Below are 24,684 nucleotides of genomic sequence, written 5' to 3'. Positions count from 1 at the left end.
ATAAATGTCATTTGTTTAATATTACTCCTAAGGTAGTAGTAAGAATATATATCAAATTGAGCTCTCAGAAGTTCATAGGATCACTGATTTAGAGATAGAAGGGAGTGTCTTAGAGGTCCTTAAGCCCAACGCCTTCATATTGCCCTCTATGAGACTAAGATATAAACACAATAAGTAATTTGCTCAGTGTCACACAGCTAGTAAGTAACTGGGGGTTGGAGGGAAGAGCTTAAACCTACTTCTTCTTCATTCTGAGGCCAGTGCTTTATCCACAATCCTATCCTGCCTAAAGATGGCTTCACTTGGAATCATTTTTATGTTGCTTGAATTTCAGCCTTCTTTCTGTCATATCATTTTCCTCCTTATTAAGAATTAAAGGGGTGTCTGTATGTGTGTATGTGTGTGTGTACGGGGGTGGTGGTAATGTAGCCATTTGATGAAAATTCAAGCAATGTTATTGTTCTACTGGCATGTTTTAATGAAGTCTTTTAAATTTGACACATTCTCAAAAAGTGTTATTTCTGGTCACCCCTTCCCAATGATCCCTAACATACATCATGAGTTCCCAACATCATACTTGCTCTTGTCCATGTTGGTGAGGGAGACAAGTCTTCAAGGTAATTGAGCTCTAGGATTTCTCATGCTACAGCAGTGGCCTCTGAGGGCTTCATGGTACTTAATGTACTAGAAAAGGAAGTGGTGGGAGGCATTACACAAGAAACAGTCAGGTAATGCTTGCTTTCACAGGTGTGCTCAGTTCCATATTTCTCTGACTAACAAGGATTTCGGATGTTCAGCCTACAGTTTGCAATTGTTTGGGCTTTTAAGTCACTGGTGCATCCCATGAATAAAAACAAGACATCTGACAGTGTACAAACTCCGGATTTTGTTTTCATAAGCAAGCATACACTGTTATGGAACTGGGATTTAAGGTTAAACCCTTTAGTATAGCTGTTCAAAGTGCACCAATTTTGGATTAAAAGTATCTTCAAGGTAATACATGAATAAAACAAGAGCTCTTGTAATGAATACTATAGTGCTTCAAAATTTGAAGTGAACTTTAAAAATACCTATGAGAAGAAAAAAGCTGGGGAAGGTAATAAGTATTTAATAAGCACCTATTATGTTAAGAGCTGTGCTTGTGTGTTGGGACTCTTTGGGAGCTGTACTAAGTGCTTTTACAAATACTACCTCATTGTAGCACAGTTCCACTTCACCTCGTTTGTCATGGGCAGAATTCATCCTGTGCCAGGTTTTAGTTCTTAATATCATCTTTGAGAGGAGGGAGGAAATGTAAATATTTGTGTTGAAAAGCCAATTTCCCTGGATATTTACTAAATTTGATTTGTAGTCAAGCTAGCATTCTTCTCCCTGTCACTTTTCTCTCCACCCAGCAAAAAATAAATAAAGTAATTTTCACTTATTATAAGAAAGCAGTCACAAAGCTTGTGGCTATTTAAGATTATAAGAATACAGGCTATTATCGTTCATATACGAAAGCATGAAATATGGTGAAGGGTGACTGGTTTTGTATTCAGTAAGACTTGAGTTTTACTCCTACTCTGACATTTTCTAGTTGTGTGACCATGGCCAAGTCATTTAACATATCTAAGCCTCAGTTTACTCATCTGTAGACCAGGGATAATGGTAATATTGAAAAAATATATATTAGAAAAACCTTAAAGCTCCATATCAATTAATTAATTAATTAATTAATAGTTAATCAGTAATTATTATGAGTCTTTTAGGTACCCTTTAGAGAGGAAAAAGTTTTCACGTTAAATACTGGTAAAAAAAGTTTTTTTAATGTCTTCACTGTTTTATTTCTCTAGCCTCCTGTTCCTAAAGTACACTAATATTTCAAATGATTATTTCTTGATGTTAAATTTTTTATTTAACAAATGAAAGGCAATGTTACATAGATAAACATCTCGACTTGGAGTCAGGGAGGCTTGTTTTCAAACTCTCTCCCCGAGACAGATGAGCTTTATGAACATGGACAAGTCACTCAACTTCTTTCTACTCTCTTGAGAATCTTAAATTACAAATGAGCGGCAGTCTGCCTTAGTGGAGCAACTTTCCATACCAAGGGTTCTTATATCAATGAAGTTACAAGTTCAGACCCTATTTTTAAAATTAAATGGACTTTAATTTTTTCAATGACTACAAAGTCTGCTAAAAAAAATAATTAATGGTTCTTTACATTGTAGTTTTCCAGAAAAAGAGCCAAGAACTTTAAACCCTTGTTTTGCAAAACAGGTAACTCTTAGATGTTAATTAAGTGAGACACACTTATAAGCCAGTAAGGCTTCTTTACTTTACAGTAACATTTAGTAAATGTTTTCATAATGCCTAAAAAAAAAACTCATGAGGCTTCTAATGGGCTAAATTTTTTAAGCAGCAGGCCGTTCATTCAGGCAACAGGATGTAATCTCTTGTTCATCTTTAATTTATGTGACACCTGTTTCAGTGGCTCTTTGTGGCATGGAAGTAACCCTACTTTCTCAGAGATAGTGACAAGGAATTACAAGTCTTGACAGGTTCTGCCAACTGGAAAGACTTCAGGGTATGGGCCAGGTGACAGATTATATCTCCCCCAGGGTGACACAGTGTTGTGGCCTCAGATTCTTACTAGCTGTGTGTGACCTTGAACAAGTCATTTAACCTCTGTTTGCCTACATTTCCTTAACTGTAAAATGGAGTTAATAATAACACCTTCCTAGAATAATTGTTGTGAGGATCAAATTAGATGATAATTTTAACTTAGCACAATGCTTGGTACATGGTAAGTGATGCATAAATGTTAGCTATTCTTATTCAATGACCAAACTAAATAAGCATGAAGAACTTCATTGCTTGAAAGCTGGCCAATAGATGGGTTTTTTTTTATCATGGTGACATTTAATATTTTTTTTATTTTCAGTTTTTTTTATCTAATTTATTTAATATATTTCATTTTCAGCATTGATTTTCACAAGAGTTTGAATTACAAATTTTCTCCCCATTTCTACCCTCCCGCCCACTCCAAGATGGCGTATATTCTGGTTGCCCTGTTCCCCAGTCAGCCCTCCCTTCTGTCACCCCACTCCCTTCCCATCCCCTTTTCCCTTCCTTTCTTGTAGGGCAAGATAAATTCCTATGCCCCATTGCCTGTGTATCTTATTTCCTAGTTACATGCAAAAACATTTTTTTGTTTTTGAATATCTGTTTTTAAAACTTTGAGTTCCAAATTCTCTCCCCTCTTCCGTCCCCACCCACCCTCCCTAAGAAGACAAGCAATTCAACATGGGCCACATGCATATCATTATGTAAAACCCTTCCACAATACTCATGTTGTGAAAGACTAACTACATTTTACTCCTTCCTAACCTATCCCCCTTTATTGAATTTTCTCCCTTGACCCTGACCCTTTTCGAAAGTGTTTGTTTTTGATTACCCCCTCCCCCTATCTTCCCTCCCTTCTGTCATTCCCCTTTTTTATCTTCTTCCTCCTTTTTTCCTGTGGGGTAAGATACCCAATTGAGTGTGTATGTTATTCCCTCCTCAGATCAAATCTGATGAGAGCAAGATTCACTGATTCCCCCTCACCTGCCTTCTTTCTCTTCCTACAGAACTGCTTTTTCTTGCCACTTTTATGCGAGATAATTTGCCGCATTCTATCTCTCCCTTTCTCCGTCTCTCAATATATTCCTCTCTCATCCCTGAATTTGATTTTATTTCTTTTAGATATCTTCCCTTCATCTTCAACTCACCCTGTGCCCTCTCTCTCTCTCTCTCTCTGTGTGTGTACATATATATATATATATATATATATATGTATATATATATGTGTGTGTGTATATATATATATATATATACACACACACACACATGCATATTCCCTTCAGCTACTCTAATACTGAGGTCTCATGAATCATACACATCATCTTTCCATGTAGGAATGTAACCAAACTGTTCAACTTTAAACAACAACATGCTGTTTCTCAAGCATTTGAGTGTTTACTTACCTTACAAGCTGTAGTAAGGAAGCTCTTCTTGCCTGTCAGATTTAAAACTACAGGTTGATAAGATTTTAAGAACTTTCATTGCATAAAGCTTGTAATTTTTATGCAAGGGGCAGCCTGCAAAAATGGTATTTTTATGCCAGAAATAAAAGTCCTGGCTTGTCTTTCCTATTTCTTACTCTAGCCACCAGAGAAAGAGGCCTATTTGAAACAGATCTAGCCTGATGCTTCTCTCTTTCCCGAATTCTGAGGTATTAGGAAAAGTATAGGATAGCAGTATACTGAGATCATGTTGAGGTGAGGAAACTGGACAAATAGGACTGAGGAGGAAAAAGCCTGCTTAGAAAGGTCCCCATCCTAAAATATTGAGGTAGATTAGGGATTTAAAGAGATCTTTCTATCTTTACCATAACATTAGTTCAGTATATTCTGGAAAAAAATTTTTTTTCACTATGACTCATTTGGAGTCACACCAAGAATGTAAGAAAAATTCAACATTTAGGAAAACATTTAACATAATAAATCTTATAAACAAAAAAGATAAAAACTTCAATCAATGCAGAAAAGATGTTTGAAATAATACAGCACTTATTTATCTTAAAAAAAAAAGCAAGGAAAGATTTGATATATCTACACCAATAACTAGCACTGTTTCCAATGGAGAAACACTAGAAATATTCCTAGTACAAACAAGAGGAAAGCAAGGATGCTACCCCCTTTCCACCATTATTTGACATAGTTCTGGAAATGCTAGCTAAAGAAGTAAGAGCATAAATTCAAAGATATAAACGTTGATAAAGAAGAGGTAGTTGTCTTCATTTGCAGATAACATGATGTTGTATCAATAAAATCCAGTAAATCATCAAAGAAATTGAGATGATCGCTATCTTAAGTAAATAAAATATAAAATAAACCACAAAATCTTCAATATAATAACAAAATAAAGAAAAAACTAAGAAATTCCATTGGAAATTATTACAAAAGCATAAAATTGGAATTAGCTAGTAATAATACACATAAAAGTTATACTGGGTGTGCCAAAAGTCTCAGTGTAGTTCTAAGCTTTGATAGCTTCTTTTAAGCTATCTGCACTGAGTCGTTTAGAATACCTTCTATAAATACAACTGCAAAATACTTTTAATAGAAATAAAAATACAATCAAATCATTGGAGAGATATTCACTGCTCATGATTAGGCTGTTCCAATATATTAAAAATGGCAATGTTACATAAATTAATTTATAGTTATTTAATAATTATAGTTAATAAATTAATTTATTAGTTATATACCAAATTCCTGAGGTGATACTTCATAGAATTAGACAAAACAAAGTTTTATGTATAAAATTATAAAGTTCATTTTTAAAAGCAAAAGGTCTAGCATCTCAAGGGAACTCATGAGAACAAACATGAATGAACAGAGCATATTATACCATACCTGAGATTTTATTATAACCTATTATTTGATACTTGTTATGATTAATACGTATAAGATAAGCAAGAAAGAATAATCAATCCAAAACAGTGGCCCCAAATTTGATGAATCCAAGGACATAAATTACTGGGAATTTTTGAAAAATCTAAGAAGTCTGACAGAAATTCGGTTCAGACTAACATTTTATACTATATGACAATAAACTCAAAATGGATATCATTACATGCAGTCTTTTTGATTGGAGGGTAGTGCCATGAACTCCAAAATTTCCATTTAAGGAGGGAGCTCCAGCTCAAACATCTCTTTTTTCATCTGGTTTTCCTACTTTGGGACTTCTGTCTTTTTCACCATGTTCTCAGGTCAGGTGCCTTTTCTTTACCCCTTTTCTGCTATCTTTTGTATGTTTTCTGCCTCCATTGGATTGTAAGCTACTTCAGGGAAAAGACTGTCTTTTTGTATTTATCCCCAGCACTTAGCAAGAGGCCTGGAACACAATAGATGCTCAATAAATATTGACTAATTGATTATGAGGAGCTAGCTGAGCACAGCAGTGAATTGACCTACCCTGACAACTCTTGAGTAAACCCAGATGGAAGTCAAAGACAGAAATGAAGATCATATATTTACCAAAATATCCATAGTGGTATGCTTTTGAAAGGGAGCAAAGAACTGGAAGCAAATGATTACCTATCAATTGGGGAATGTTTGAACAAATTGTGATCTATGGATAGAAAGGAAGAAATGCACATGTGATGAAAACCATGGAAAGAAAGATTGTTAAAAGAGAGAAGATAGTCGACAGTGTCAAATGTTGCATAAAAATCTAGAATGAGGACTAAGACAAGGCCAATCAATTTAGCAGGATAGAGATCATTAGTATCCTTAAAGAGAAGTTGCATCCAACATGTGGGAATGAAAGTAAGATTTCAAAGGATTGAGAAGTGAGTGGGAGGTTAGATAGTGGAGACATTGAACCTCAATGGCTTTTTCTAGGACAGGGAATAAGCTGGTTAGCTGGAGGAAGAAATGAAGGTTCACATCTGGAGATCTCTGAAAAAACAAGAAGTCATTTACCAAGCATTTACTAAGTACCTACTAGTTCCTTGCACTTTCCTAGGTGACGGGGATATGAAATTTTTTAAAAGGAAATAGTCTCTGCTTTCAAAGAGTTTATGTTCTATCATAGAAGAGAATAGGTATGTGTATAAATTATATAACTATAAAGACAACTAGGGGCACTAGTCCTAGCCCTAGTGATTGGTGAAGGATCAGGAAAGGCTTCATGGAGAAGGTACTGTTTGAACCATATCTTGAATGAAGGCAGGGATTCTAAGAGATGGAGGTAGAGAAGGAGTGCATTCCTGGCTTTGGAGGACAAGTAGTGCAAAGACCAAGAGAAAGGAGTTGGAGGAGAGAGAAAGCTTTAGAAGGTGGGAAAGGGAGTAATGTACAGACAGTTCCCACTTCACTTAAATTCAAATTATGCAAATTTGACTTTACATAAAAAATTCTCAAAGAAATCTGCATTCAAAAACCACCTATGTTAACTTTACTGTACAATATTGTGCTCTTTTTCTCTGCTTCTGTCCCTACATTAAAGATTCAGTGGCCTCATACCACCCCCTCATACCACTCCTCCCCCCCCAAAAAAAAACATTTGAAAAATCTTCCAAGTGAAAGCAGAATGGAGGTGCCTTGTCAAAAGATGGAGGGTTTGGCTTGAGACCTCAGGCACCAAGAGTAACCTTTGCTCTGCTCTGCCCACCTACCATCATGTGGATGTCTGTCCTACCAGCATGTCCTTGAACCATGTGCCACCCTCTCTTCTTCCCAAGAGTGGGGCCCTTTTCCTACCTCCCTACTCTCCTCTCTTCCCAGTGGGAAACTTGCATTAAGTAAAAAAATAACTTTATAGAGGAATTGGCAGAAAGTACACTTATGTAAAGCAAGAACTGTCTGTACAGGCATATTCTTGTTTTGTTTTGAAAGTTGTGCCCTACTCTTCATGACTCCTTTTGGGGTTTTCTTGGCCAAGAGTGGTTTGCTATTTCCTTCTCCAGCTCATTTTCAGATAAGGAAACTAAGGCAAACAGAGTTAAGTAACTTACCCAGTGTCACATAGCTAGTTGGTTTCTGAGGCAAGATTGAAGCTCAGGAAGATGAGACTTCCTGACTTCAAGCCTGGCACTCTATCCTCCATACCATCTAGCTGCCCCTCTGTATAGGCATACCTTAGAGATATTGTGGGTTTGGTTCCAGACCACCACAATAAAATGAATATCATAATAAAGTGAGTCACATGAATTTTTTTTGTTTCCAAGTACATATAAAAGTTATATTTATGCTATATTGTGTCTATTAAGAATGCAATAGTATTATATCTTTAAAAAATGTTCCTATCTTAATTAAAAAGTACTTTATCACTAAAGAATGCTAACCATTATCTGAGCCTTAGCCGGGCATAATCTTTTTGCTGTTGGAAGGTCTGGGCTCAGTGTTAATGGCTGCTGACCGATCAGGGTGGTGCTGAAGTTTGGGGGTATTTGTGGTCATTTCTTAAAATAAGACAACAGTAAAGTTTGTCCCGTTAATTGACTTTTCCTTTCACTTGAACACTTAGAGGCCATTGTAGGGTTATTAATTGGCCTAATTTCAATATTGTATCTCAGGGAATAGGGGAGGCCTGAAGGGAAAGAGAGAGGTGGGAGAATGGCCAGGTGGTAAAACAGTTAGAACACACATGCCATTTATCGATTGTTTGCTGTCTTATATAGGTGTGGTTTATGGTGCCACAAAACAATTATGATAGTAATAGCATAGATCACCGTAACAGAATAATAATGAAAAAGTTTAAAATATTGCAAGAGTTGCCAAAACACAGAGATACAACGTGAGCACATGTTGGAAAAATGGTGCTGATAGATTTGCTCGATGCAGGTTTGCCACAAACCTACCATTTGCGAAACAAAACAAAAAAAAAACCCCACAGTATCTGTGAAGCACAATAAAACAAAGTGCAATAAAATGAGGTATGCCTATAGATGACAAGAGAGACCTGGGCTAAGTTGTGAGGCCTTTCAAAGCCAAATAAGGATTTGATATTTTATCCTAGAGGTAATAGGGAAATGAGGAGTGGCATGGTCAGATCAAAATCATTTAGGCTGCTATGTGGAACATAGCTTTCAGTGGGAAGAGACCTGAGATAGGAAAATCAATTAAGAAGCCATTGCAATAGTTTAGGCAAACTAATGGTGGGTGAGTGAATAGAGAGAAGGGACTAGATGCAAATATGTGGCAAAATTTGGCCACTGAATGGATGTATGGGATGAGGGAGGTTTAGGAGTCAAGGAAAATGCTGAGGTAATGAACGTGGGAAAAGGAAAAAAAAAGTAGGGCCCTCACAGAAATAGGGTAGTTTGGTAGAAGTTTTGTTTTGGACTTGATGAGGTTAAATCTGTTGTATATAATAGGCAGTGATAGAAGATGCTGGCGGTGACCCTGTATGCAGTATGGGCTCTTCTTAAACACCTACTTGTATTTTCTAGAAGTGACAGATTTGGGGACTTCCTCTTTGTATTAATAGTAAATATACTTTCACAGTATATCAAATTTTGAATGGTTCCAAGTCCATCTAATATGACCATTGACTGAATAAAAATCTCCAAAAATCTAATACCTGACAAATACTCATCTATCTTTTCTCTGAAGGACACTAATGAGAAGAAATTCACTCATTTCTGGATAGGAATCCATCCCATTTAACTTTTTTTTCCTCTAATTATGAGAAAGCTTTTCTTTATATTTAATCTGCCTTTCTATATCTTCTTTATTTTTGCCTTCTGGGCCCTTATCCATTTGATAGATAGCCCCCCACCCCCCTCAGATAGTTGAAGCTAGCTATCATGTTTCCCTTAAGTAATTTCCCCCCATCTTAAACAAAACTCCCCATTCTTATAAGGCATGTTTTCAAAGCATTTCACCATCCTCTTGGATGTTCTTAGGCTTGTTAATGTTCTTCCTAAAATCGAATCATTAGGGACAAATTTTGGTTCCAGGTCTTTGCTATCACAAAGAGAGCACAGTACTATCTCTAGGGTAGAGTTTATAGCAGGACTGTCACCTTCCTAGACTATGCATTTTCTGCTTCTTTTTGATAAAAACTAGGAATGCATTTGCTGTTTGTTTTGGTCTGCTAAATCACACTGTTGATGCATAGAGCTTTTAGTCCACTAAAGCCCAAGATCTTTTTTCAGACAAATTAGTATTTTACCTCTCTGGAACATTATTTTTTGAATTTACACTTAACTCTATCAAATTTCATCTTACTAGATTCGATCTGATATTCTTGCCTGTCGAGGTCTTTTTGAGTTCTGACACTGTCATCCATTATGTTAGCTGTTTCTCCTAGCTTTGTGTCATCTGTGTACTTGATAAATGTGGTATGTCTACATTCATCCCAATAACTGGTGAAAAAGTTAAACGGCACAGGGCCACCACAGGTCTCTAGGGCACTCTACTTGAGAACTCCTTCCAAGGTGACAACAAACTATCCCTGCCTACTCTACTCTTCAGCCATATCCATCTACCTATGCTGTGGAGCACTTAGAGTTTGGTCAGATGTCAAAGATGCCTAGGTCCTCCCCTGCATCCTGGGACATCGCCAGTCAGCTTGACTTTTGTCTCGCTACCAGACTTTGATGACGTGGGAAGTAAGAGAGAGCCTGACAAATTTGTGCATCTCTGCCTCATTTAAATCCAATTTCATGAACAAGATAAGACATCACCTGTGATGTCATTGGTCCTCTTTGAAAATGGATGACTAACAACAACCATATTGTTGTCTAAACCTACATCTTTCAGTCTTGTCCATGATCCCCTGTGGCTTGTACTGAAATTTTACTTATAATAACACTAAGGTATAATAAGCAGCAGTATATCACTTAATTTATTAATTTTCTAAAATTCGTGTTTTTCTGCTCACTTGCAACATTTATTTTCTCTCTCTCCTCCCTTTAGAACTTCTTAGAAAAGTCCAAAAGCTTCATTTTAATTTATTAAGTTGTTTTTCCTTTTTTAATTCTCTTTTATAGTGGACAGTTTGCAGTTGTGAAAAAATGCCGTGAGAAAAGTACTGGTCTACAATATGCTGCTAAATTCATTAAGAAACGGAGGACTAAATCCAGCCGGCGGGGAGTGAGTCGAGAAGATATTGAGCGAGAGGTTAACATATTGAAAGAGATACAACATCCGAATGTGATCACCCTACATGATGTTTATGAGAACAAAACTGACGTCATTCTTATTTTGGAACTGTAAGTCATTTTGTGTTGTGATTTCACTAGTGTTGGGTGGAAAAATCAAATGGTCATGTTGAGAGGGTGGGTGAATGTGTGACTCCGCTCCGCATTTAGCTTCCTGCACAGCTGTATAAATGAAATGAGATTCAGAGATGTTCTATTATCCCACATCAGAAATTATATTTACTTTACACTTAGAAAACTAAGGTGTGTACTGCTTGCCAGGAAACTGGGGCGGATTCACATTTCAACAAATTGTACCTAAGTCTTATCACATGTTATTTTCCCAGCTGATTGGGAAGTTGGCAGCTCAGTCTTTTCCAGGTTACATCATGTTCATCTCTGTTTATTATACATTCCCCTGTTTTCTATTTTTTTCCCTTTCCCATCCCATAACTCCCCTTTGCTACATAAACAATTTTAGCCCAGCTAAGCAGGCTCCGCTGCTTTTGGTCTCTTCAAACTGCCTGGGCTAATTATAGGAGTAGGTTTAGCAGCAAGGAATTGTAAACATGACTAATGTCACTCAGATATTATGATAGAACTCAAAGCTGAAAGCATTTTGCTTATTTCCTCAAGACCTACACATACAATTTTGGAATTGGTTATGGCCCATGCACTCCATATTTTATTTTGTTGATTTAAACTGTTTCTTCTTACCTAATCTCCTACATGACTGTCTCATTGTCCACTATTCCCTTAAGCAGTCTAGAGAACAGCACTTAATAAGTATTCTCCAATGATTGTTAGTCCACATGCCTCATATCCTCCAGTGATATTCATAGAGAAAAGGATTTACAGTCAGTAGGCACCTTGGACAGCATCACCTTCTATAACTTAACCACTTTATGTTATAGATAAGAAACCTGAGGCTTGGAAAGGTGATCCTATTTCAGGCCACACAAATGATTGAGAGAGCAGTGAGAAAAACAAAGAGAAGTATTAGATGATAAAAGGACAAGACCTTTGGAAGGAATGTCAGTTCAAATTCTAGCACAGGCTGGGTAGGAATATGAATGAACACAATGCTGTTCTAAGATGAAAAAATCCATGCAGGTCCTAAATAATGAGAGGGGATATTTGGCTTCTTATGGAAGCCAAGTCAATTTTTGGCCAACAAGTAATGTAGATATTGACAACAACAACAGAGGAGACTGTGTACTGCAGTCCCCAGGTTAGAAGAAGGGATCAGGTCTGAGATACGGTCAACCAGGCCTGGCCTCAGCAAAAGAGACTGTGAGGAGTGGATGAAGGGTTCTGGTATTGCATCAGGAAGGAAGCCTTGCAAGAGGCAGTCAAGTGAGATATGCCGAGATGCTGTATGGAGGGTCATGTTTACTTCATATAAGGAATTTGAGTAGAGGATTGAGATGAGTCCCACAAGGTGCAATCTTCTTTTGTCTGTCTGTCTCTTGTTACTGTTCTAACTGCTAGAACTTTTTAAAAATTTTTTTTTCAATGGGGGAGAAGCTAACAAGATCGTTCCCGTGAATTCTGTCAAGCCTAAAGGGTAACAGCTAATGTCCCCTCTCAGGAAAGCGATGTGAAAGGAAGGTTTTGATAGCTGTGGAATTTGTCCCTGTTGGTGTATGTATATCAAGTATGTACCATATCTCAGGATAATGTATTTGAGAGTCTTCATGGTACAGTGGATAGAGAGCTGGCCTGAGGGCCAAGAAAACCTGGGTTCAGGTACTGCCTCTAGGATATACTGTGACTGTGTGATGCTGGGCAAGTCATTTGACTTCTCAGTGTTCTAAGCTCCAAGAAAGTACAGAGAAAGGATGGATGGATGGAGTAAGCATTTCTATGTGCCAGGCGCTGTGCTAAATGCTTTACAAATATTATTTCGTTTGATCACTGGATCAAATGAGATGTTGATTTGCATTGATAGTGTGGCCAGTGCCAAGGAAGTCACAGGTTTACGCCCTATCCCTTATAAAGGATATTGTGGGAAAGAATAAGAAAATAGACAAAAATATTTTCATATCAGGATGCTTTTTATCCACAATTAGTTTATATTTATATTTGTTTTTTGCTTTTTCATCAGTCTTTTCCTAATATCCTTCCTCCTTTATAATATAGAAAAAAATATCTCAGCCCAACCAACCAATACAGTGACCATAATATAGTGTTCTTCAGTGGATAGAGTGCTGTGTGACCCTGGAAAAACCATTTAACTTCTATTTGCCTCAACTTCCTCAACTGTAAAATGGGGATAATAGCACTTACCTCTCGGCATTGTTGTGAGGATCAAACACATTGGCCAGCACAAAGTAGCCACTTCATAGAAGCTGGTTTCCTTCCTTCTATCCCTCCACCAAGGGAAGGGCAAGTATGTTTTACTCTTTGCTCTATCTTAGAATTTCATTTGGGCATTGGCTTATTATCCATTGTTTTAATCTATGAAGCCTAGAAATATAATCATTATACTCCTCAAATTACCCAATTTATGTTCATTGATTTTAGGAAATCATTCCCCAAGTTGATGTGTTAATAAGCACATTTTTTTTCTCGTTATGTGTGATCTGCAGTCCTTATTCAAACCTAAACACGTATTCATGATTTAATTTCTGTTATTTTTAGATAGGTTCATTTGTTCTGTGCACAAACTGTGTAGCATAATATTTTAAATGGTTAAGTCTAGCGAAAGTTAAAAATTTGGAGAGTTTACCTAGGACAAACATTAAAGGGCAGTGGGGTGTGGAGGAAGTAGGGCAAGATTGTTTATAATTAGATTAAGCTCTGATACTTGCATAGGACTGAAGAATTAAACTTCCTTAGCCTGCAAACCTTCCATTTTTCCCAGCTTTGATAGTCTATATCTCTATGCCCTGTTTATTTGCTCCTAAGAAACATTAAGAATCTCTTAAAAGGCAATCATTCTTACGCTGTTATCACCCCAGAGATGTGAATATACTTCAAAGGGCCCAGCCATGGGGAGATTAGTTAGGACAAATTTAGATTTCTAACTTGTGCTTGATGTAGTTGTTATCTTCATCAAGTCTCCCTTCAATAGTATTTAAATGACTGACATATAAAAAATATTAATAATAATAACTATATAGTACTTTACATAGTACTTTTAAGGTTTGCTAAGCACTTTACAGTATTATTTTATTTGGTCCTCACAACAATCCTGTGAGTTAGGTGCTATTAAGTGCCATTTTACCAATTAAGAAACAGAGGTTAAGTGACTTGCCCAGGATCATACAACTAGTAAGTACCTGAGGTAGAATTTGAACTCAGATCTTCCTGACTCCAGGTCTAGCAATGCACACTCACATGCATACACACCACCCACTTACACACACACACACACACACACACACACACACACACATCTGTATAGCCTCAGAATAAATTACATGGCTATCACTGATTTCTTCCATTTACACTAATGAAGCATTTTAACATTTGTTATCAGGGTCCCAGGAGCACAGCTCTGACAATGATTGGGTTCAGTCTTGGAAAGTTCTCAATAATCTTTTTTGAAGTGAGGGAATTGTCCTCATTTTCCCACCCATGATTTCTTGTGAGAACCTCAGAAATGGGTTCCTATCTAGGTCTCTACAGAAAAAGTAAAGAACATTTATTTCTTAATGAGAGCAATCAGGCTAACATAAGTTCAAATATAGGACAACCTATATCTGACAACATATTCTCTCCCAATCCCATAAACAGCCAAGACAGCTCTTCTTTGCTTTCTGCATGACCTAGACACCATTGTAAGCCATATGTGCTAGAGTTGAAAGCACATGTGGACTCGAGAGAGTTGGTTCCTTTTTTCCCCCAGTGTACCTGCACAATCCAGGAGACTCACAGTATTAGTGAAAGACAGGGTCTGAACTTGTTCCTTCTCATTGTGCTATTTCTTGCCAGATCTTAGCTTTGGCTACTGATGATCGAGAAGCTCTTTTGACTCTACCCATTACTGCAGTGCTGCTCAAGATCCCACGGTCCTAGCTTGGTCCAGGACTTTATCACACAGATTATATCCTGGAAGCTCATCCAGAGTCTTTTTTGATCTTTTACATTTAGAGATGGAGGCTATCCTAGCAAGAGATGAGTTGGACCCCTTGCCTTTGCATTAGTATAACAAATTTGGCAGGGTTTTTATTTTGTTTGGGGGGTAGGAGACTAAGTTTTTGCACTGGTCATGACCAAATTTAGATAGAACCTTGCAAGTCACCAAAAGAGGTATGAGACTAAAGGTTCTTTGTATAGTGTGTTGGGTTTCAGACTAAGTAATAAAGAAGACATCCCCAGTAAAGGGAGGTTTGGACCCTCAGAAAGGAATCTTTGTTTGGGAGGGGATGCTTATAAACTGTGAAAGTGTTGCTCTGGTTTAATTTATAGGAACTTAAAAAGTTTTTAAAATTTAAGATTTTTCTCAATTAGCAAAAGTCTATTTTTTTTTCCTTCTGCCCCCATTGGAGGGAGGGGGGAAGCAAAAGCCTTCTAACAAGTATGTATATTCAAATGAAACATTCTCACATCAACCATTTTTTAATAAAAATGGAAGTCTTTTTTTTTTTGGAGAGGGCAAGGCAGGGCAATTGGAGTTAAGTGACTTGCCCAAGGTCACACAGCTAGTAAGTGTGTCAAGTGTCTGAGGCCAGATTTGAACTCAGGTCCTCCTGACTCCAGGGCAAGTGCTCTACTCACTATGCCACCTAGCTTCCCTTGCAAGTCTTTTTTAAAGAGGGTTGAATGTAGAGGATTCTAAGGCCTCTATGTGATGTTCCCTTGAAGAAATTAATTCCTTGTCATGGGTAAACCTCTTGTTAACAAAGTCAACCTAGATAACACCATTGTTATGAGATTGACGATGTCTTAGCAATAAAATATAAATGTTTTTCTGTGGGGTAGTCGTTGGCCCTTTAATAATATAATACTTTTGAGGATGAGAAATACATGATGACTAATTTTATAGCTGAGCTTGCCATACTATAACTTGGACTTGGCTTTTAAAAGGAGAACAAGAACTAGAGAGACACATTTCTAGAGAATCAAAGGTGAGACAGTCAGAGAGAAACTCATTAGGCATACATGGATTCATATTCCCTGCAGGGACATCTTATATCCCTTTCAGTCAACCGTGGGCATTAAGGCATCATTTGACCTCAGGAGAGGAGGGAACCACATTGACACCAAAAATGGTATCTCATAGAAGCAGTAGTGATGTGATGAGGAGTTTCTGGGCCAAGCCAGGAGTTACAAAGACATTAGCTGGTAGCAGGGGGGGGGGGGACAGGGGAGACCAAGAAACAGGGGCATTTGGACAAGAGTGAATTCCTGGATCAAGTTATAGGACTATATGTGGTGGCACAAACCTGGACTTTGCCTTGGTATATACTGTGAGTTTTGTGAACTCTGCTGGTCAGAGCAAAGTGTTTTATAAACCATGTAGACAGGGTACATCTAATTCTGTAGTGATGATGAGGGCCTTTTCTTTGTGGGACCCTTTAACAACTCATGTGGTAGCACATGGTGGGTATGGAGGATGATATGACATGGAGGCAGAGCAAACTGTAGGCACGGTTGCTTGACTCCAGAAACCCTGTTTTTTCCCCTTGAGAACAGCCCACCTAGGGCATATTATGACAGGAAAGGGTATAGGTACTTGGGGTAGAGGAGACTCATGAGGAAGAGGGAAGTCCACCTGAAAGAGGAGAGTCGACTTGACTACTGACTTGGGTGCAAATTCTTTGGGCTTTTTTTTTTTAACCAAGTTGAATAAAGCTTTTCCTGTACGTGATGCTATGTTAGTTTAAGTACTTTCATAGGAGCTCAGGGTCCTTTCCCTTTTCACTTACCACAAACTAATTCTGATATTCCTAGGGATTTCCTCAGTGGGAGCAAGAACCAAAGAGATATTTGTGTGAGAAACCCATAAGTAACAGCCCAGTCCATGTAAACTCCAAGTTTCTGTTCTGAGCCACCATTTACACTGCTGCGTCTGTATCTGCTTTATTCCTCTCCTGTAAACTTCTATTCCATTCCTTATCATGAAGATAAGGAGATCTAAAACCATACCTACATCTGATACTCTGCAGAGTGACCTTTAACGACCCCTTGTGAGAAGGATATTCTGTATCTTGTTTGGCCTTTGTACAGAGACTCTTTGGTGTCTATGCTACAGAGACATTTATTTGTTGAAATACATTTCAAGAACTATCCTTTCAAAATTCCCCAGGTCTAGAAAGCAGCTATAAAGGATGGGCTATTTCATTTGTTTATTAGAAAAAAAAATCTTACTTTACATATCTGAGATGCTGGTTGTTGTTGTTTTAATTTGACCAATGTGTTGAAATGAAGCCATGATTTCGTGCCTTCTGAAATCACCGTTACTCCCCCTACACACACACACACACACACACACACACACACACACACTATGTCAATATAGAAGTTTTTAAGTCTGTATGTTTAGGGGACTCAGTAAACTTTTTTTTTCCTGGGTGGGATAAAGTTAATTCTTTGATTTTAAAGATGAGGAAATGGGGGTCCAAATGGATTAGTGACTTGCCCAAATACATACATATAGCCAGTGGCTGAGCTAGGATTAGAACCCAGAATCTCGTCTCTTAATCCAGCACTCGTTCGCTGGATTACACTGTCTTGGGTTAGAGAAGAGGATTTATGTAGTAGAGTAAAGGGAGAGACTTAGAGAACTGGCAGATTAAATTGAATGACAGATTAAGAGGTTTAGACATTATTTGGTGGGCAATATGACACAAGTAGACAGTTATCTCAAATATAAAAATATGTGTGAAAGAGTATTAGATGAGGTAAGTGCTAGACAAGTGGATATTATTATGGTCTATTTGTATTCATGATCTTTGAGATCCATGCGATGAGGCGAGATTAACTGTCAGCAACTGCCTTCTGTTAACTCTGGGCTTAACTAGACCTCTTTACTTTGGGTCTTTGATGAACCTGCCTTAAGTTGAATTCTCTTCTATATTGAATTACTAATAGTTCTAGTATATATGGTTTGGCTCTGGATGCAATTGGGTCTTACTGACTAAATTTGACTCTAACATGGGAAGAATTTTAAGAGATAGTACATAATTTTGCAGCCTTTTTTTCTTCCTGTTTCAGTTGAATATCATCTTCTAATCTGATTCCTTATAATGATATAAAGTATAGGTCCTTAACTCTTTTGTATTAAAAGGTTGGACCCTCTTACTCAGTCTGGCAAACTGATAGTCCTTTTCTCAGAATCATGTTTTTAAATGAGAATTACAAAGGAAACCAATTGTATTGAAATATAGTTATCAAAATATCTTTATTTTTAATATTTTATTCTCCCCAATTATGTGTAAAAAAAACCCCTAATTTTCAACATTTTAAAAGAAGTTTTAAGTCCCAACTTCTATCCCTCCCCACCACCCAAATGGTAAGCAATCTGATATAGGTTATACATGTGTGATCATATTAGTCATTCGAAATATTTTTAAAATGAGTTCATGGATCCCAGGTTAAGAATACCTTATGTATAAGCAATCTTGAAGTTCTCAAAGATTATTTTAGTTAAGCACTGGCAAGTCATATGAAGCTAGAAAAATTTGAACTTCCCCATCCAAATACATTATATCATTATACACACACACACACACACACACATACGTGTATGTGTATATATATATACACACATACATATATATATGTGTATATATATATATGTGTGTGTGTATACATATATATATATATATCTCCATGTTTTGTGGACCCACATAACTAAGTGGGAAGAGCCTCATCACTAATTTGGTCACCAAGTAGTATATTTTTTGGCTTTTCTAACAGGCCTTCCCCTCTTCTAAGCAGCTCACAGAAATTATTAACTAAGCTGGTGAACAGCTATAATTTGCTTCATTGGAAATTATACCCACACAGATGAAATCACATCCTAAAAGTTTTGAATAAACAAAATTAAGTAGACAGTCTCATGTCATAGAGCCTACAGTCATGGAATCTGGGTTATGATCCCAGCTATTTTACTAATTAGCATTGTGACTAGACAAATTAGTAATCTCTCAGAGCCTCAGTTTCCTCATTTAAAAAATCAAGGGGTTGAATGAGATAAACTCTGTGGACCTTTTCAGTACTTTAATTATGAACTTTTCTAATCTTTTTTCCTGTCCCTTGTGTGTTGTTGAACAGTCCGTTGTGTGCAATTGAATGGGACCAAGGGCCGAGGGGGACACTGAGAATGTTTCTGCAGAGTTCTGTTGGGAAATCCTAACATTTGGATATCTGCCTGGGTGTTTGTTGCTGCCTATACAGATAAAGTTGTAGACAGAATCTGATCCTGACTGCTGTGCCAATTGTGGACATAAAACCACTACTACCACCATCCCCCAGAAAAAAAGGAATTTGCCAATTCTGTGAACCCATTTGAGCTGCTGTTTGTCCAGCCTTGGCTCAGTGTTGTGTAACTGTATTAGAATATAATAGTTCTTAGACTCAGAGATCCATCCGTCAGTAATTTGAGAAATTCTGTGAGCTGTTTTAATTTTGTTTTAAAAGCAACCCATAATTGATACATGGGTTGATACTATGTGCCAGGCACTTTGCAATGCCCTGTGGATACAATGAGAAAATTTAAGCAATTCTTGCCATCAAGAAGGTTAAAATGTATCGAGGAAGAGAGAGAGAGAGAGAGAGAGAGAGAGAGAGAGAGAGAGAGAGAGAGAGAGAGAGAGAGTGTGTGTGTGTGTGTGTGTGTGTGTGTGTGTGTGTGTAAGGCATGTGTACACACACACACTCCCCCATATGTATATGTATATATACATAAATAATTATATACATAAAATAAATACAATGTAATTTGGTGAAGTATACTTATTAATAACTAGTTAAATTTTGTTAAACTTTTTAAGTAGGTTATCTCATTTGATTTGTGTTTGTAACTAGGGAACTCAGGGAGAGCCTCATGTAGTAGATGGCATTTCAGCTGAGTTTTGGCAGAACTTGAAGCTTCTAAGAGGCAGAAGTGTGGAGAGAGTACATTACAGGCATGGGGGACAGAAGCCTGTGTGTCAAGCAACATAGAAACAAGGTGGATCTTTGTATAAACTGAACAGCAAAAGGACCGGTTTATATGAACTATAGAATATGTGAAGGGTGGGCAGGGGCACAGAAGGAGTAATCTATAATAAAGCTGGAAAGGTCATTTGGAGCCAGGTTATGACAGATTTTAAATGCCATAGTGGATTTTGCATATTATCCTAGAGACAACATATAGCTTCTGGAGTTTATTGACTAGGGGAAGTAACATGGTCAGACCTCAGCTTTTGCAAGATCATTTTGTTAGCTGCACAAAGATGCTATTGGAGATAGGGGATTTTGCAAGCAGGGAGACAAATTAGGAGGCTATTAGAGTAGTCCATGGCCCAGGGTTGGGAAACCTGCTGCCTCAAGGCCACATGTGGCCCTCTAGGTCCTCAAGTGTGGCCCTTTGACCAAATCCAAATTTCACAGAACAAATCCTCTTAATAAAAGGCCACACCCAAGGACCTAAAAGTCCACATGGCCTTGAGGCCCCAGGTTCCCCACCCCTGGTCCAGGCTAAGTGAATGTAGAGAAGGGGAGTGGATGTAAGATTTGTTGTTAAGTAGAGTCAGCAATGCTTTGCAATTAATTGGCTATGCGTAGTGCAGTAGGCCATAGCACAAAAGTCAGAGGTGTTCTGAGGCCAAGGTTAGGAATCTCTTAGCTACTCATTGATCCTCTTTCCTTTGGTTTCCCCTTCTGTTATTCACCTTAATAGCATTTGACTTCCACTCAGAATTGTTGCTGAGCTATGGTCTTTGAGGTAGACATGATGTATATTGCTGTGGAACTTAAATAAATTGACTCATTCCTATGAAGTCTGGTAAGATTTCTCAACTGAGTTCTAAATCACTTAAGTTTTCTTGTTTCTTTTTTTGTCATATGCTGATTTCTGAGATGTCAGTGCTCACACTGAAAATTTAATAATTAGCTTTCATGAGCTGCTACAAGCTGCCTGTAGTGCATCACTGTCTAGATATATAGATCTAGGAGTTATCATCATAGAGATGTGGCTATTAACTCAAGGTATGTGATGAGATCACTGAAAGACAATATGGATAAAAGGAGAGGTACCAGGAGAAAGAGCCTTGTGGTTCACCTACACAAGGGTGTTGGGGGCGGGGGGTAGAATATGAATGATGATTCAACAAATGAAACTTGTTAAGGAGTAGCCAAATAAATAAGGGAAAAGAAAGTAAAGGAATAATTGCCGTACTACAAACCTTAGAGGGACTTGCAAATAACTTAGGGAGATGGAATTCAACACAGGTTAGAAACAGTCAATACTCGTTCATTAATGTGGGTCTATAGAAGGAGTTCATAACTTTTTGCTGTCATAGACCCTTTTGGCAACCTGGTAAAACCTGTGAGACTAGAATAAGATGGTTTTTCAAAATTTAATATTTAAAGGAAATACTGAATTTCTTTTAGAAATATTAAATTAAATTTCTGTTAGTAAAAAGAAAGATGTCATTTTTTCCCACTCAAGTTCACAGACCCCATGCAATCTCTCAAAGGCTTTATCCATGATATCTCCCTTTCAGGTTAAGAGCCCCTGCTCTAGAACCACCTTAATAATTAGCATGAATCAAAAGATTCTCTTAACTATTTTAAGTCCTATAGTATCTATTATCTTTTAAATGGAAATTGCAATTTTAGAGAATTCCAGGTTGAATAATGCTAGATTAATTTATTTTTTTAATTAACTTTTATTGTTGGTCCAATGGTCCAAAGTTTTCACTTTACCTAACAATAAAATTGTTATGATGTGAGCTACAAAGCAAGAATTAATTTTCATGACTTATTATTGACCCTGCTTCACTTAAATGGTATCATATCATTTTATGAAGCCATAGAATCATAGATTTAGAGGTGGAAGGGACCTCAATAGTCATAGAGTTCTTTCTCCCATTTTATAGATGAGGAAACTGAGGCCTATAGAGGTTAAGTGACGTACCCAGTTGTTATGGTAATTAGGGTAGGACTTTTTGTTTTCTCTTTTAGAATGCTAAGGTAATCAATGAGTTTTGCCTTTCAAATGTAATGGCAAGCAAAGTGGACTTTTTGTTGTCTTTTGTTTCTTTGATTGAATCAAGAGTCTTTGACCAGCTTAAGAAACAAGAAAGTCTAGTTCACCTAGGTTTGAGTCCCTTAGTTGTGATGTCCCCTGACCCTGAGAAGGATATGTAAGATCTGAGGTTGGCATTTTGTTTTGGGGCTCTCAGTCACTGGAAGACTGTCTTGTGATTTGACTAAACAAGACTCTGGGTAGCCGTTGTTAAAGAGCCCCCCGGCTTTGAGAATCCATTTGGTGCGTGTCTCTCTGGTAGCTATGTAATTCTTTTGTCAGACAGATAGAGGCCTATCTGTCAATCTCTCTGTGTTATTTGCTCTATTTATATAATGTATATTTGTAATTTCTGTTTGTATTCTCTCTGAAGTGCAGGGTGCTGGCTTTTCCCCCTGAACTAAGTGAATGATATATGTATATTTAATTAAAGTGAAATTGTTAACCCCTTAAAGTTGCTTTCCTTAGAAAAGCAGATCAAAGGACCTGTGCTAGCAGTCCTGCTGTGTGCTTGTGTTGTTGGTCTTTCACCCCCACAACAGCTGCTAGCAACAACTAGGAAATATCTGAAGTAGCATTTGAGCCCACTTCTTTCAGATTCATAGTCCAAGACCTCATCGATTATTTCATGCTACCTCCACCCTGAGTCCTCTATCTGCATTAGTAGAAGTAAACTGAACACAGACTAAATCAGAGATTGTTGGTGTATTCAAATAATTATTATGTGCAGTGATGCAATCTAATTTCAGTTTATGTCAAAAAAAAAAACCAACTTTAAGAACCTATCATGCTCAGTATAATGTACAAAGCATTGATTCTCCAATTTTAGCCTTAAAACCACTGGGGTGTGTGAGGAAACATATTCATTGGCTTTTTCTCACGGGTACAATGGGAGATGAGTTAAATGGTATGATTTAGTAATAATAAAAACAAGAATAGTTAAGCCCAGCCAATGTTAAGGGGAGGATTGGGGAGAGGAGCAAAGTGAGGATGTATCAGCCAGTGTGATGTACAGCAGGCAGGCACTCTAGGGGCCTTGAAACTGCTATAGAAGCCTACAAAGCCTCTGCCATGTCAGCATTGGGCTGTGGTGATACTATTGGTTGAGGTTACGCATCTTGGCCAGTATAATCACTCCTATATAGAAATAGAAATAGGCAGGATAACATAGAGTACCAGGACTTGCTCATAACTATTGTGAGGGTCAGATTGACATGGAGGGAAAGGGAAGGGAATGCTATTTCTTTATGTTCCAGTATCACAAGAATGTGATATTGTGGTATATTAGAACACAGCTGAAATACCATAATCCCATATGCTTTGTTATCCATAATACTGACCACAAAAATGGACAAACTATGAGTATAAATGAAATGGACTGAAGACCTGAATGTTTTTACCACCAGATAGTACTGTATCATAACAGAGTTGGAAACAAGTCCTGGGTTCTGGGCAATGACTTCACATTGCTTTTTGTTAATAATACATTCAGTTCTGTATTACACTGTTTATTATAGATCAGTCCGATAATTTCATTCTTAAAACTAGATTGGGGCAGGCAAGTGGTGCAGTGGATAGAGCACTGGCCCTGGAGTCAGAAGGGCATGTTCAAATTTGGCCTCCTAGCTGTGTGACCTTGGGCAAGTCACTTAACCCCAACTGCGCCCCCCCCCACACACACACACACAACCACTATTAGATGAACTAGGAGCAGAAATTAAGGAGTTTCTTAAAATTTGAAGAGGATAAATCAAAATAATAGACTAATTATGCCAAAACTAAGTATTTTTTAAAACCTGTTATCTATTATAACTATCTGTAAATGTACTGCCCATTCTACATTTCTAATCTATAACTTTTCTTCCAAGAAATGGAAAATATGTTTTGTTAATCCTCTGCAGCTGGAATGGGTCCTTGCAGTGATTATCATCCTTAAATCCCTCACATTTTCACTTATATCATTATATTATTGTAGAAATAATTCTCCTGGTTCTGCTTTCTTCACTCTACATTGGTTCATACAAGTATTCCCAGGCTTCCTAGAACCTTTTCCTTCATTATTTCTTAAGGATGTAATACCGCATCATTATATAGCACAGTTTGTTCAGCCACTGCCCAACTGGTGAATACTCACATTGTTTCCAGTTCTTTGTTAAAACGAGGTATTGCCATAAATATTTTTGTAGGAAGAAATGGTCATTTCTCTCTTTGACCTCTTTGAAGTACATTCTTCGGCACACTATCTCCAGAGCAAAGGGGATATGGGCAGCCTTTTGGGATATAGCTCTAAATTGCCTATGCTCTCATAGATACTTCAAAGATTGGCACTTTACTTTTGGTCATCTTTGCTAATCCAGTAGCTGTTAAATAAAAATTTAATGTTTCAATTTCTTATTACCAGGAATTTTGAAGCATTTGCTTACATTCATTCTTTTGAAAACTGCCTGTTAATGTCTTTTTACCATTTACTTATTTAATTTCTTTTACTGAGATTGAAGTATTTAAATTCTATATTGTCCTGTTAATCTTGAGCATTTTATTTTTATTTTTTTGCAAATGTTCATTCATTTAGCTTTTAAAAATCTTGTTGATCTGGACAAATAGTTTCTAATAATACCTTTATTTCTTCTTTTTCTGTTGTTAAATTTTTCATTTTTTGATTTTGACAATTTTGATTTCCTCTTCTTTTTCAAGTCAGATTAGTTAATGTTATACCTTGTTTATTAGTTCTCCCCCCCCAGTTCCCTTTTTATTTATCAGTGTTTTTCATTTGTTTTCAATTTTGTCTATTCATTTTTTAGATTCTTATTTTTGGTGGTGG

The 24,684-nt window shown here is 37.3% G+C and overlaps 1 protein-coding gene across 2 annotated transcripts in view; it reads left to right on the top strand.

Annotated features, from left to right (window-relative positions):
• The window catches only part of DAPK1 (death associated protein kinase 1), a 244,453-nt gene that overhangs the window by 116,533 nt on the left and 103,236 nt on the right, over positions 1-24,684 (top strand). For both annotated transcript variants that reach the window (XM_036738594.1, XM_036738603.1), the window contains exon 3: positions 10,529-10,750. In XM_036738594.1, the coding sequence (XP_036594489.1) occupies positions 10,529-10,750 (222 nt within the window). The remainder of the gene's footprint in view (positions 1-10,528; positions 10,751-24,684) is intronic.

This window comes from Trichosurus vulpecula, chromosome 1 (genome assembly GCF_011100635.1).
Source record: "Trichosurus vulpecula isolate mTriVul1 chromosome 1, mTriVul1.pri, whole genome shotgun sequence".
In the NCBI taxonomy this organism is placed as follows: Eukaryota; Metazoa; Chordata; class Mammalia; order Diprotodontia; family Phalangeridae; genus Trichosurus; species Trichosurus vulpecula.
This window is presented reverse-complemented; position numbering and strand designations above follow the sequence as displayed.